Raw genomic sequence first — 12,663 nt, forward strand, 5'->3', positions numbered from 1 at the left:
GCGCGCGCACACCTAACTGGAATGGATATGAGCAACACATCTCGAAGAACAACAGTTACAAAGGTGAGTAGCCGTCTTTTTGTCCAGCTCTGCTTGAAGCCCCTCTAAAACAGGCATGTGGGGTAGTGTGAGGAAGTTTGTACTTCCACTGCCAATGCTGTACATGGAAAGAAGACTTCCATGTTGTCAGGTCACTTTCACTGTTCTAAAATAAATATAGGTGAATATTGACAAGAAGAAAAGGATATTGTGTCTCTGAAGAGCTTCCTTTTGAGCAGATGTGAATGTGTTGCTACATGATTTTTGATGTTCTCAAGGAAGAAAATGTCCATTGAATTCAGTTCATACTCCTGGTAAAAAATTACATTGTATAAGAAGCAGTTCTGTTAATAAGTTAAAATTAGTTACATTTAAGAAAATTTTTGTGATACTGGCAATGAAAAATAAGGGGTTACACTTTGTATTAAGTTTCCATTTATAAAGAGTTAATAAATGGTGTGACAGGGTCAGGCTAGATGGCTACAGGAGAGTGATAGAAGGTAGATATATTAGCCTCAGGTTAAGTAGGTCCCCTTTCCCTGGGTAAGAGAAGGTTCTAGAACAATGAGGAGCTTTCTAGAGTCAATTAAGGCAGGCTAATCAGGGCACCTGGGTTTAAAAAGGAGCTCACTTCAGTTTGTGGTGCGCGTGTGAGGAACTGGGAGCAAGAGGCGCAAGGAGCTGAGAGTAAGAGGGTGTGCTGCTGGAGGACTGAGGAGTACAAGCATTATCAGACAACAGGAGGAAGGTCTGTGGTGAGGATAAAGAAGGTATTTGGAGGAGACCATGGGGAAGTAGCCCAGGGAGTTGTAGCTGTCATGCAGCTGTTACAGGAGGCACTATAGACAGCTGCAATCCACAAGGCCCTGGGCCGGAGCTCTGATTAGAGGGCGGGCCTGGGTTCCCCCCAAACCTCCCAACTCCTGATCAGACACAGAAGGAGTTGACCCAGACTGTGGGTTCCACGAGAGGGGAAGATCTCTGAGGTGAACAAATCCACCAGTACAGGGGCAGAAGGTACAGATCCTAGTACCTCAAAAACACCAGAACACTGTATTAAGTCTTGCCCATAGTCATCTTTCTGGGGGGCATTTGGGGGTAGAAAAGACCCTGGCATGGGTCTTGTGACGATTCTTCTGGCCCGGAGTACATGAAGAAGTGCGCAGGTATTGTGCGTCCTGCCCAGAGTGTCAGCTGCACAGTCCTCATCCCCACTTGAGGGTATCTTTGGTACCCCTTCCCATCATAGGGGTCTCCTTCAAGCAAATAGCCGTGGGCCTAGTAGGACCCCTGGAGAAGACAGTCTGGGGCCACCAATATATACTTGTCGTTCTGGATTATGCTACTCGCAACCTAGAAGCCGTCCCCCTGCAGAACACGGCCTCTAAAACGATAGCTAAGGAGTTGGTGGGGATCTTTGCCCAAGTGGAGCTACCAAAGGAGATATTAACAGACCAAGATACCCCCTTTATGTCGAAGCTAATGAAGGACTTCTGTACACTGCTCCGTATACATACCCTGAGAACTTCAGTCTATCATCTGCAGATCAATGGGCTGGTAGAAAGGTTTAACCGAACCCTCAAGGCTATGATAAGGAAAGTGGTAAGTCGGGATGGGAAGGATTTGAACACCCTACTACCCTATCTTATGTTCGCTATCTGGGAGGTACCTCAGGCCTCAACTGGGTTTTCCCCCTTTGAGTTATTATATGGATGCCACCCCCGTGGCATACTAGATATCGCAAAAGAAAGCTGGGAAGAGGAACCCAATGAGGGGAGAAATATAATTGACCATGTGTTGCAGATACGAGAACAGATAGCCCGGATCACCCCTATTGTACGGGAACATTTGGAAAAGGCGCAGAAGGCCCACCAAACCCACTACAATTGCCAGGAAAAAGTCCAACAGTTCCAACCAGGGGATCAGGTGATGGTGTTGGTACCTACAGCAGAGTGCAAGCTTTTGGCCCAATGGCAGGGGCCATATGAGGTGGTTGAACCTGTGGGGGAAGTAATCTACGAGGTACGGCAGCCAGGACACCAGAAACAAGGACAAATTTATCACATTAACCTCTCAAAGCCTTGGCACCAACGAGGCGTCTGTAGTGGCCCAAGAGACCCCGATCCAAGGAAATAACATGCAGGAGCAGATCAGGATATCCACTGATCTGACACCAAACCAGAAGAAAGAGGTAATTAAGATGATCAACCGATACCAGGACGTGTTTTCAACCAAACCAGGTCGGACCACTGAAGCATATCACCACATTTTCACAGACCCTGAGGCAAAGGTAACTTTAAGGCCCTATCGGGTCCTAGCGGCAAAAAGGGAGGAGATCAAAGCAGAGGTGAAAAGGATATTGGAGCTGGGAGTCATCAAAGAGTCCCACAGTCAGTGGTCAAGCCTGATTGTGTTGGATGAACTTTGTCACAATGGTTAATAGATGTGTTAATACATGGTTCCTCAGTTGTTATAGGGGTCAGCTCAGTAGGTTGCTTATTACAGTTTATAACACTGCTGTTGTGCTTACCAACCATCTATGACACTACAACTCATACCTAAAATATCTATTAACATGTATTAACCCTTTATAAATAGAACCTTAATGTAAACTGCGGCCAAATATATGTAAACTTTATTGTTGGGGTTTCCTACATTATTCTTTTATTCTCAGTGTTCATTTTAGGTTTGGCAGAATTTGATTTTTAATTTTTATTATTTTAACATATAATATCACTGTTTATTTGTAAGCATCTTTTTACTTTTATTAATTTATATTTTCACAGTTGCAGGAAATTATGGTTTGGACAATAATTATTCTATGGCAGTAGATATTGAGATTCAAAAAGTTAAAACACAAATTGTCAGGATCACATGTCAAAATATACAAAGGATATATCCTTAAATGCTAATAAGTTCTCAAGAAGCATTTTTCTTACTTTATCTGTCTGTAAGTTTTGATTATCATCAATGAAAATAATTTTTAGTCAGTTTCTGTGTGTACAGTGAAATCAGTTTTTACCATCATTTACCATTAAAATCTAATCCTTCCAAGTCTAGTTATATGGTGTTACATTAGTTAAATTCTGTTTTTACCTGCATAATTGACCACTCCCATTAATGTATTCGAACATTGCAGAAATCGCTTCTGATCCATAATGCACAAAATGCTGGAAATTTAAAACGGCCTACTGAAAACTTTTTAAAATGCTTCAGAGGGACCAAAGAATGAAAAAAGGCGAAAGAGACTTTGTTCTTGTTTAAACGACGGTAAACAGAGAATGAAAATCATTGTTGGGCTCAGTTGAAAGCATATTAATACTGACTCAGAGAGTAAAACCTGGGAGGAGCACAGATCAGTTATATGCTCTGAAGTCAGAGTGGGATTTCCTCCTACCCTCAGTCATGTTCTCTACTTTTAGAAAAGCAGCCTGTCACCTTAGAGTATCCTTAGAAGAGCACATCTTTCACGCAGCTATACCTGTAGCATTAGTCAGTTAGATTTATAATGAGAATTATGTATAACACCTAATATTTCCAGGCTTTCAGTCATGTAAAGGCTTCTGACACTCAGTGGACTCTGATTTTGTTTTTATATGAAGATAAAGGAACTGATTTCATCCAAAGTTATTCGCATACACTATTTTCAGAAGTTAAAAATAAGAAAAATATATAAAAATAGTATAAACTGAACTTATTTCATGGGCAGCTTTTGTAGTGTCAATTAATAGGCTTACTAGAAAAATTTGTTAAATACCTATTAACCACAGAAGAGCTAGAGGTAAACTATAGACAAAAATGTTTACACTAGTAAGTTTTTAGAAGTGCTAAATGTTTCCATCAAACCTTGAACCTATTCAGTCTCAGGCTTGATGTGTTCATGAACATTATTCCCCGTTCTCAAAGTTTATGGACTCCAGGTAAGGTTTTTCACATAGCTGCATCCTACAAACCCCTACCAGCCACTCCCTGAAATAGTTTTATGTAGTCAGACTTGCTGTTTTTTTAACACTATAATCTTAAAAAAGGGAGAGAGATCTTTTTTAAAAAAACAAACAAACAAAACTTGAGTTAGAAATATAGACATCATCTTCCAAAAGAATCTGTTGCAAGACTTAATCCTTAATGTTAAATAAAGTAATACTTACCTGATGAACTGTGACTAAGAATCCCTGTGTGCTTATATATTTTGACTCAAAGGTGATGTAATAAAGTTACATTAATGTCAAAGGAAAATCTGTAGCTCTGTTCTAAGAAGTCAATTTAGACATGCTGATCATATGGTATAGGTAATCCTTGATTACCTGCTGTGACAAAAAGAGGCTGTTGTGACACTCAATAAGTATCATAATTAACTTAATGACAGCTTGAGTTATTACATCTTGAAGGTATACTGCTTGCAGAATAGTTCTGGATTTGCCACACTTGGCAAGTGCAATCGCCATTCTTTTATACTGTGTGGCTTTTTAGAGGCAATGTATGTTGCAACCTTATTTACTGTTCAGTAGTTAGTAATAATTAGCATTGCATAGTGCTTGACACATTCAAAGTGTACAGGAACTAATATTAGGAAGCAAGTTCCTAACGGTAAGTTAATTAGAGTAAAGGAATTTGCCTTTCCTTTTCAACAGACCATGAAGTCTCAATTGTATACTATTTAATTTTTATTTTCCTGATGTTTTTATAACATTCCAATATAGGTTTGAATAGTCGTTTGTGAGGCTGCTATCTTCTCAACAATTTCTCATCCAGACCTCATTTCTTAATGTTCTCCTGTTTTCCTGAGAACCTTTAACTTATAATGAATATAAATGTACTAGATTGAATGTACATTTGAATTTCTTTACACCTCAAGATAGTACAATGGGAAGAGAACAGAGCCTTGTGTTCCCCAAAAGATGACTATTTCCCTGGTCCGAGAGTGAAGACGCTCATTGTGGTGACTTCCTGAGTGTTGTTATAATTTAAGGGTCTGTTGTCATTTTCATTGTAAACACTATTTTTTTCCAGAGATTTATAACTCTTGCTTCTCAAATATCTTGGTGGGTGAAAATAAAAGCTGTTTAAAAAAAGAATGTAAAGGTTCTAAATCATTAATATTATGGACCTGTGACTTGAGATTTAAAAATGCATGTACATTTCCAAGCTAAATATTTAAAAATCAAATCTAACATTTTCAAACTTACTAGGGGTTCTATCTTTACCCTGTGGCAGCTGGTGAAATTGAAGATCAGCTCTGCATGTCCTTGTGTCATTGCTGCCTCACTGCCAATCTACCTCTTACATAAACATCACACATCTGTTTGCAAATGGTAATTTTTCTTTCCTGTGATCAATGCATAATAAAATTTGGTAATGAAAATATACAGTTCTGTAGCTGTTTACAAGTTCTGTGGCAGATGCAGCCACTGAAAAACACATTTATCTTGCCTCCCTAATTGTTTTCCATAAGTGGTTACGTTCTTCTGGACAAATAGGGTGTCATCTTCACCTGTCAGTCGGGTAGCCAATTGGAATACAGGGTTTTCACACCCAGCATGCCAGGCAGGCTTCCTCAGTTGAGAACAAGAGCTGTAGAAATGGTATGGCTTCCTATGTTATCCTATGAACCCAGTTGCCCACTGGGGTGCTCTGAATGGCTGTCCATACTGGTGTTGCAACATCATGAAAAACTATTAGTAAGGTTTAGAGAAATGTACTTTTTGTTGATGTGGATGTCACCAGTATCAACAGATGGGTGTAACTAGCAGTGACCATACTCAGGAAAAGAATAACAGTGAGAAGCTAGGATTGGCTAGACTAAAGTAATAGGAAGGTAGGGCTTTTACTGGAGTGAGTGCATCTCCCCTCTCCCTTTGGGACTACTGTGGTAGGACCCCTCTGAGAATCCACCGCCCGGTGGCTGCATCATCTAATATGTGTAAATTCTGTCAGTAATGTCTCAAGAAGGTATGGACCCAAGTACTGGGTGGTGGCTCAGCAGAGCTGGTCCTTTGAGGTCAATCTGCATGCCTTCGTGGATTGCTTGGAGTTCTATTGAAACAGCATTTTTTAAATCTCTTTTATTTTATTTTATTATTTACTAGAGAAGCTGGAAGAATGTTGAAAAGAGAAATGTGTATTTACACACACACACACACACACACACACACACAATATTAATTGCAAAATAATTTGTGCTTTGTTTCCTTATTTGTTATGTATAAAAATATGGCCAACATTGGAAGAGTGTCGGTTAAAACGGGCAGTGGAATTAACAGCAGTACGAGATGAAAATTTTACAATTTGATGCTTACTGTTGAATTGAAACAGTACTAAGATTTCTATTATGTATTATAACCTCTTACTTAACCTCCTATACATGAGTCAGTTTTTAAAGGGAGATTTCATCTTTATGCCAACATTGTAAAATGGCAAAGGGCACTTTAGAAAATAAACCTTGCATTGCTGGGACCCCCCCCCCCCACACACACACAGCTAGCCCAAGGCCTCTTTAACCCCCGAGCGCCGGGGTGCTGGGCCTGGAGCCACGGAGGGGCAGGACTTTGGGCACCCTGGCTCAGGGCTCCTACTATACGCCGGGCTCCAGCTGCTGGTCCTGGCCAAGCTGGTGAGGGACAGGACTTCCTCTTCCCCTGCAGGGGCCACTCCCAGGGCCAGCTCAGACCCACTTCCAGGAATCTCTCCTGGCTGCAGGACTTTCTGTGGCTGCTGGTATAGTATTGCCACCTTTACTTCTGCGCTGCTGCTGGCTGCGGTGCTGTCTTCAGTGCTGGGTGGCTGACCAGCATCCACCACTGTCCAGCTCTGGAGGCAGCGCAGAAGTAAAGGTGGCAATACTGCAGCCCCCTTCCCCCCAATAGTCTTATGACTCCTCACAATCTGCTTTTGGGTTGAGACCCTCAGTTTGAGAAATGCTAGTCTCCCCCTTGAAACCTGTATAATGTAGGGTAAAAGTACACAAAAGAACAGATTTCACAGGGGAGACCAGATTTCATGGTCCGTGATGCATTTTTCACAGCCACAAATTTGGTAGGGCCCTAAGTATATGGTTTCAGGCAGAAATTGGGGAAGATCATGGCATGACAGCCCACCTCTCTCATTAGCACTGGCATTATTACCAATAGTGGGACAGCCAACCTCTGTGATATTGGCATTGAACTAATATTCTGGCTGGTATATTTTCACATGTGAAGTTCCTGTGAGACTCTTAATCCTGTGAAGGTGATTTGTTCTAATTGTGATGTTATTCTCTACCTGTCCTATAAAAAAGAAAGAAAAAAGTGAGAGAAATGTACTTCCTGTGTGATATTACCCTGGATTCTGCATTGCCCATATAGAACCAAAGGTTTAGGCACGTAGCTTAAAAATAGCCATCCCCATATAAGTTTTAGTTTGTTTAACATTTTTGTTTGCATTAATTCCGAATCTTTCTAACATACAAAGAACATTTGCTTCATCTTTTTCTAAATAAGATGTGGATATTTAAATTTCCTGACACATTTTGATTTTATTTAATTCATACCAAATGTTTTTCAGCTCCCTTGGAAGTCGCTGACTAGCATCATTGAATATTACTACATGTGGAAAACTACTGACAGATACGTACAACAGGTAATTGTATGGCTATTTCAGTATGAATGGACCTGTAATATTCTGTAATAGTCTTAAAACAACGGACTTCTACAAAAATTATTTACAAATAGTATCTTCTAGACACTTGCATATTCCTTTACCTTTTTAAAAAGACCTGTTCTAAAATTATTTCTGAGATTGGGGGTTTTAAAATACCTAAGTTGGTTTGATCTGGTTTTGCTGCAGTTTCGTTTCCCAAGGTTTAGTTATCAGTCTAGAAGGTGTTTAACAGGGTAAAACAGTTGCATGTTTAAAATAAAGTGCTTTGTTCCCAGAGTACATATTTTTAAAAAGAGAAAATTCTAAAATGATTAAATTTTTGATAATATGCACGATCCTTTGAGACTTTTATTTTAAATGGCTGTATGAGTCATTTTACAGAGTCAGGTCATGTAAGGCAACATTGAAAAGGAGAGAGAAGACTATCCACGTTACTCTACTTTAGTTCATCTAATTAGTTTCATGTAGCACAATTATTTTGCCTTCCATAGCAGTTGTTATGAGTGCTGTTTTGTAGTTTTGATTTTTATATGTTGATGAGAAAGGAAGTAAGTTCTAGTAACAAAACTGAAGCCATGTCTTTCAGTTATGGTTTGTCTTTACAGCACAGAAATAACAGCAAAGAATATACATGAGGCCAAATTCTGAGCAAGAGTCAGCGCTTGCATTAAACAGCTTTTGTTCTGCTTAGAGAGGTTGCAGGTCCAAAGGATGGAATCTTCAATATGTTGAGTTTTCTGCATAACTGAGCTCGTGACTTCTGCTCCAGAGCATGGGGTGGGGGAGTGGGCTGGGGCTTTCTTTGGTTCTGTGTTTTTGGCCCAGGGGTTCTGTTTTGTTTACCAGATGCACTGACCACCCCCCACAAGCCCCCTGGTCCTTCACATTCCATGAAGAGCTCAGTGGCACACAATGGATATGGTGACCTCCTGCCTGAATTCTTTGCTGCCTATGCAGCAGAAATATATTAATGCTGCTTTTTTTATCCTACCTTGTGTACCTGCATTGGGATGTTGGAGATAGGGTCACTGCAGGATTTGCCTCATTGTGTATTTACATACCGTATTCTTTGGTTCGGCTGCTCCAAAATATTATAAAATAATTCTCTTCTGATTTGTGATTTTCCAATTCAGTTATTTAAATCCATAATTTAATCCCTTAAAATTAGTAATGATACTGCAGACAGATGCTGAAAATAAAACTGTTGTTGTTAGGTTTGTGCAGCATTTCCAGAATCCATTGCAGAGTATCAGAGAGATTGTTGCTCTAGCCTAAGTTCTAGTTTGTTGATGGTATGGCTGCATCTTCCAGTTGTTAGTGTGTGGAAGTTAGAGGAGGGAGGTGTGTCATCATTTGCTGTGCTACTACAGCATGTATGTTCAGATTGTTTGAGATTTATTAGCCTTTCATCTGTTTCTTTGCCCAACAAGTTTTTATCTTGGAAAGGTTTTGCTAGTTGGGAAGTTGAGGCTGTAAATATGCCTAAAACTAAAAGTCACTCCAGACATTCGTCATTAAATGTGCAAGCCAGATGTGTAGCATTTCAAATTTCTTCATCATCAGCTGGGCATTGCGGGATCTGGAATGGTCAGAAAGGTGAAAGTATAAATAAAACTTGATGCTTTGCTGGAATCAGTTACTGATAAGAGGTTTGGGAGCTAAAATGAGTGCATCAGAGAAATGATTTCTATTAAAACAGTTACTTAAAAATAAATATTTTAAAGTAAGGATGAATCACAATGAAAATTGAATCCATATCAACATTATTAGGTTGGTCAGGTGATCGATTACCATTGCTGGAAAACTTGGATGGAAATATTTGTTCTACAGTGTTTGAGAAAGATGCTGTGTTGCAGAATTTTCCTGAAGTTCACTGGGATTTGGTTAACAGATCCTGCCTGGCACAAATATCAGTGTGTGCCATTTATTGAATGTCTGTGCTTCTACACAATTCACAGTTTCAAAAGTGCAGCTGTAATTCTGAAAAGTGATTGTATATACAAATGGCATTATAGGGTTCTGGTTTTATAGTCCCTTGATGACACCCAGAACCAATTTGTTCAATTAACTAGTCAAAAGATAGGTCTTCTAACTCCCGATCCTGTACTCTCATCCTGGAATCTGATACTCAAGATGTGTTTTTCAGGGGCATGCATCATCATCAGTAATAGAAATGCTATATGCCAAATGCTTCTCTGTTACATATGACTTCACTGTATCTCATTTCTATCCTCCTTTAAGTCTCTGCAATCCCAGTGATTGCAAGATTAGAGAGATGTGAGTGAGTTCAGAACTTGGTCCTGCCATTGAGTTGACTTTGCAGTGTTTAAAGGAATAAAATTTAGTAAAAACATTTTTTTTTTATCACCAGAGTAAACAGCAGTAACTGAATACATACATGGAGAAAATTTGTTCAGCAAGAAAGTGCTATTTTTACATAGTCATTTTCAGAGCAGAGCCATACTTCAAAACATTCTTTTCAGTGGGGGAGGAAAGCCCAGGGGACTTGGAATGGGTTAGGTTGAGATATATGTATCCTTTCAGCTTTTGAAGGCTGGTTCTCATCTGAAAACTTTACTATTCAGTGACTGTTTATTCACCTGTGTGAATTGGCTAGGTCATCTGAGTCCAGAGGGAAGGTCTCCACATGACAGTTCCACTACAGCAGAACCTCAGAGTTACGAACACCTGGGGAATGGAGGTTGTTCGTAACTCTGAAATGTTTGTAACTCTGAACAAAATGTTGTGGTTGTTCTTTCAAAAGTTTACAGCTGAACGTTGACTTAATACAGCTTTGAAACTTTACTATGAAAAAGAAAAATGCTGCTTTCCCTTGATTGTTTTAGTGGTTTATATTTAACACTGTACTGTATTTGGTGGGTTTTTTTGTCTCTGCTGATACCTGATTGCATAGTTCTAGTTCCAAATGAGGTGTGTGGATGACTGGTCAGTTTGTAACTCTGAGGTTCTCCTGTGATTGATGATCTTGCTTGGCAGGTAAAGGCAATGATTTAATGTGCATGGAGACTCTTCTGCCACTTCATCTCCAGAAGGTGGTCTTGCCAAGTCAAGGTGAAGGGAAATAGGTACGGCAAGCTTTGCTGCCTGTACTGAACCTGTTAAGTAGATAAATCTCGGACTTCAATCACCATTGCTGTCAGTCTGCCATTTTTTATGAATACTATCTGAGAGAGCAGTTCTGAAACCGAATGAGGCCAGGGGACTCGCTGTAGGTCCATTCTCTTATTTTCCCATTTGTTTTTTCTCTTAAATTTCTTGTTCATGTGTAAGGAGGCATCATGACTAAGCCTTAAGCAGAAAAGATGCTGCACAAATGAACTAAGGGCACATCTCTGCCACCCTGCAGTTCAGATTACTGGGGTGTGAATAGTAGTGTGCACCGAAGTGCTGTGCAAACTCCTCTGGGTGAATGCTGTGTGTGCGAACCTAAAGGTTCCTACTTCACATGAATGTCCTGTTTGAAGAGAACTGCATTACAGTGCACTAGGAACCTTTTTGTTCCTGCCACAGAATCCACATGGGAGAGTTACAGAGAAGCACTTCGTTGTGCACTGCTTTTCACATCCCCTGTAGTCCAAACTGCATAGCAGTGTAGACGTGCCCTTAGGCCTATAGTGTTCTTTCTGCAAAACTAAACTTTTTATTTACTGTAGAGAATATCTGACCTACAGGAATTGCTAATTTATTATGTTAAATGAGACAAACATGTAATCTATTGTTTTATTTCTTGTTTTGTTAAAAACTGGGTATTGCTACACATTCCTTAGAGAAGTGATGTTCAGAACATATGGTTCCGGGAAGGGATGGCATTTATTTAAAAGATTCTGGGTGAAATCTTGACCCCATTAAAGTCTGTTCTCAGAGTCATAGATTATAAAGCCGGGATGGACCATTATGATTGTATAATCTGGTCTCATGTATAACATAGAATCATAGAAACATATGCCATAGGACTTCCCTGAATTAATTCCTGTTTGAATTAGAGCATCTCTTTTAGAAAAACATTCAATCTTGATTTAAAAATAGGCACTGATGGAGAATCAACCATATCTCTTACGCAGCTTTTCCCATGGTTAATTGATCTCACTGTTAAAAATGTATGCCTTATTTCTAGTCTGAATTTGCCTACTTTCACCTTCCAGCCATTGGATCGTATTATACCTTTTGGGGCTAGATTGAAGAGCCCTCTGTTATCAAATTTCTGTTCCTCACATGGATGCTTATACGCTTGATCAAGTCACCCTTTAACTTTCTCTTTGTTAAATTAAACAGATTGAGCTCTTTGAGTCTTTCACTTTAAGGCATGTTTACCAGTCCTTTAATCATTCTGATGGCTGTTCTTTGACCACTCTCCAGTTTATCACATCCTTTCCATTGACTTTAATAAGACCAAGATTTCATTTCAAAATTGCGTCTTCATGTTGATTGGTCTTCTTTTTTTACTCCCACCTCCTCTCTCCTGGTATTTGTAATCTGAGGATTAATGTAAATTCAAGCAAGACACAACCACTCTTCTCTCTCAGGAGCAATGTTATATACCTAAGCATATAAGATTAACAGTAGTTTTAGTAAATAAGAATGTAAAATGCTAAATTGCTTTTTCATTTTTCATACATCTGGCCTTCATTCCTCCAAATTTTAGCTTATACATAAAATAGTATGTATGATTATTTCATATAAGAATGCATATGATCCACTTTAGTAAATAAAGAAGAAAAAAATGGTAAAATGTCATTTCAACACAACACCAACAGCAGTACTAAAATGTAGCTACCACAAACTGCTTATTTCTCTCTTTTCTATTGTCCTCTGTGTAGGCTCAGGCTTGTGGGGGTTTTGAGGCGAGGTTGTTTCCCTCTTCCCTCTGCAAATGCCCTTAAGATTTATTGGCTGCTTCTCATCCTTTACCTAGTTTTCCTCTATTGCTCTGATGATCTAATGCAGTGGTTCTCAACCTTTTGTACCGGT

At 39.5% G+C, this 12,663-nt stretch overlaps 1 protein-coding gene across 1 annotated transcript in view; it reads left to right on the forward strand.

The window, feature by feature from the left end:
- MTA3 (metastasis associated 1 family member 3) overlaps positions 1-12,663 on the forward strand; it is a 203,865-nt gene that overhangs the window by 125,977 nt on the left and 65,225 nt on the right. Inside the window, exon 9 of the mRNA XM_032774365.1 lies at positions 7,579-7,653. Coding sequence (XP_032630256.1) covers positions 7,579-7,653 — 75 coding nt within the window. The remainder of the gene's footprint in view (positions 1-7,578; positions 7,654-12,663) is intronic.

Source organism: Chelonoidis abingdonii, chromosome 3 (assembly GCF_003597395.2).
Source record: "Chelonoidis abingdonii isolate Lonesome George chromosome 3, CheloAbing_2.0, whole genome shotgun sequence".
NCBI lineage: Eukaryota > Metazoa > Chordata > Testudines > Testudinidae > Chelonoidis > Chelonoidis abingdonii.